Genomic DNA, 2,607 nt, shown 5'->3' on the forward strand with positions numbered 1-2,607 from the left:
GGTGGAGCGGGCCCAGGCAGAGCCGTTCTGCTTGCTCTGGTGGAGGTTCCAGAGGCTCCTGTCCTTGGACGCATCCAGCTTGGAGGAAGACCTCCTCTGGAGCTTTGGAGAGCCGTATTTTGGGGAGCAGCATGGCCGCTCGATCCTGGAGTGGACCTTATCCAGGGAGGAGGAGATCTGCTTGCTGCGCACGGACACAAGGGAGGAGCTGCGTGGGGACCAGCTCTTGCCGTGCATGCCGCTGCCGCGCGGCAGGTCAGTCTGCAGGCCGACGCTCACCGTCTGGATGGTCTGCGTCCCCACATGGGCCAGCCCCACTGTCTGGCTGGAGGTGCTTTTCACCTTCCTCTCCAGAGAGCTGGAGCGGATGGCCTGCCGCACGCAGTTGGTGATCTCCTTCATGTCGTCGCTCATGTTGCCGGAGATCTCCAGGTCGTGCAGCGATGGGGGAAAGTGGGGCACCGGCGGCACCACGCTCTCCACCGTGCCACTGTCCAGCAGCTCCCGCTGCTGCTTGGAGAAGTTACACAGCCACTGGCTGTAGGTGCTCTCAGCGCTGGCCGACTCCTCTGGCTCCTTCGGCTTGGCCATGGTGAACAAGAAACCGGGTTCAATCATGATCTTCCCCTCCTTGCTGTGCACCAGAGGTGCCTCCAGCCGCCGCACCACTGGCGGGCTGTAGTAGATGCGGATCCCCGTCTTGTCGGGCGCCGTGTAGCTCCTCTGCATTTGCTTCTGGGCTGGGTCGTGCCCGGAGAGGCTGCTTGCCCGCGAGTAGTCCCAGGAGGAGATGCCCAGCTTCTCCTTGGCCAGGCTGTCAGGAGCAGGTTGCTCAATATTCACATATGTACAATTTGAGGGAGGAACACCAGCACTGTCCCGGATCCCGTTGGGCAACAGCTGGGTGGCCGCAGATGCCTTTTTGCCCCGGGAATGGTCGCCCAGCCCTGGCGCAGTCTTTCCAGGGAGGTAGGGAGAACAGTCGAGCAAGCTCTCAAACTCTGACATGGAGGAAACGGACTTGGTCCTGTGGGAGGAGAGAGGACAGGGCTCACAAGGGGACAGGGCAGTGGGTTGGGAGGCAGCTGGATGCACCCCGCTCCCACCCCAACGGGACCCTCCTGGGCACCCAGTCCAGCTCCTTGTGGGAGCCACTGGCCTCTGGGACAACCCTGGACCACGGCTGCATCTCCCCCCAGCTGCCGGGGCTGCCAAGTCCTCCTCCGTGCCCTGGGGACTGTGCAGGCACCAGTGCACTCACCTTTTGAGGTTGGTTCCCTTAGCTTCTGCTTCAGAGATTGTCTCTTTGTCTGTGATTTTTTCATTGAGAGCCTAGGAGGACACAGAAGAAAGCTGTGGTGTCAGCAAGCACAGGACCAAAGTACACAGATGGGCTGGGGCAGGGGCTGCACCCTGTTCCTCTCCAGCACTACCACCTTCCCCCATGCACCCAGGCCTGGCATCCCATTCCCAGCGCTACATGGGGCTCACTGTGCCCACGTCTATTTTCAATCAACTTTTTATAAGCCCACTGAAGCCCTTGGGGTTCAGCCACGGTCTCCACCCTCTCATTCTCCCCAATCCCTGGTGCTCCCCCTTGCAGCCTCATTTGCTGTTCAAGGGGGTGTTATTTGGGGTTCACACGACCTCCCATCTAACCCTTAGCATAGACCTGAGCCCAACGAGCACTCTGAGAGCCCTCTGCCTTCTCTTGCCCACCTCCTTCCAGTTGCTGCCGTGCTTCTCCATTTCAGAATGCTTCAATGCCCATGGGTTGGCTCCTTTCTGCAACTGGAGAACGTGGCAGTCACTCAACGTGTGCAACATGTGCCCCTCTGGGCAAGCAAAAGCATTTGCTGCTTGTCCCCAGTGCGTGCCCTGAGAGCGTTTGCATGCTCTTGGGGTACACACGGGGATCAAGTGGCAGAGGCTGGAGGACGCGTTCACGATGGGGGGACACCATACCTGGTTGATTTTGTTCTGCAGGTCCTTCGCTTGCTGCTCTGCCTGCTGCTGCTCCTCCTTGAAGCGGGCCAGCAGCTCCACTTTCTCCTGGTTCCAGTTCTTCTCACTGATCTGCAGCTGCTTGGTGAGGTCCATGACGGCACTGTAGGACTCGGCTAGGAGATGCTGGTGCTCCTCACGTTCCCTCTTCAATGCCACCTTCCAGTCCGGTAGCGCGCGCTCCACTATCCCTTTGCCTGCCTTCGACTCCAGCTGTGGGGACACATTGGTGGCTTTGGGAGACCCATGGCTCCAGCATGGTGCTGGACATCCCCAGCAAAGGGGCAAGGCTGTGGGCATCCCGGTTCCCAGAGGAGGTCCCATGCTGCCCAGGTTGGGCAATAAACATGTCCTGAAGGCCGTGTTGCACAGCACAGCTCGCCCATGGGCAGAGCAGAGCTGTTCGACTCCAGCTGTGGGGACACATTGGTGGCTTTGGGAGACCCATGGCTCCAGCATGGTGCTGGACATCCCCAGCAAAGGGGCAAGGCTGTGGGCATCCCGGTTCCCAGAGGAGGTCCCATGCTGCCCAGGTTGGGCAATAAACATGTCCTGAAGGCCGTGTTGCACAGCACAGCTCGCCCATGGGCAGAGCAGAGCTGC

The 2,607-nt window shown here is 60.2% G+C and overlaps 1 protein-coding gene across 1 annotated transcript in view; it reads right to left on the reverse strand.

Annotated features, from left to right (window-relative positions):
- Nucleotides 1-6: 6 nt before the first annotated feature.
- The window catches only part of SOGA1 (suppressor of glucose, autophagy associated 1), a gene marked incomplete at both ends in the record, with an annotated part of 7,517 nt that continues 4,916 nt past the window's right edge, over nucleotides 7-2,607 (reverse strand). Inside the window, 4 exon segments of the mRNA XM_009575329.1 lie at nucleotides 7-1,027; nucleotides 1,262-1,332; nucleotides 1,720-1,791; nucleotides 1,966-2,237. Of these exon segments, the coding sequence (XP_009573624.1) occupies nucleotides 7-1,027; nucleotides 1,262-1,332; nucleotides 1,720-1,791; nucleotides 1,966-2,237 (1,436 nt within the window).

Source organism: Fulmarus glacialis, unplaced genomic scaffold (assembly GCF_000690835.1).
Source record: "Fulmarus glacialis isolate BGI_N327 unplaced genomic scaffold, ASM69083v1 scaffold25333, whole genome shotgun sequence".
Taxonomy (NCBI): Eukaryota; Metazoa; Chordata; class Aves; order Procellariiformes; family Procellariidae; genus Fulmarus; species Fulmarus glacialis.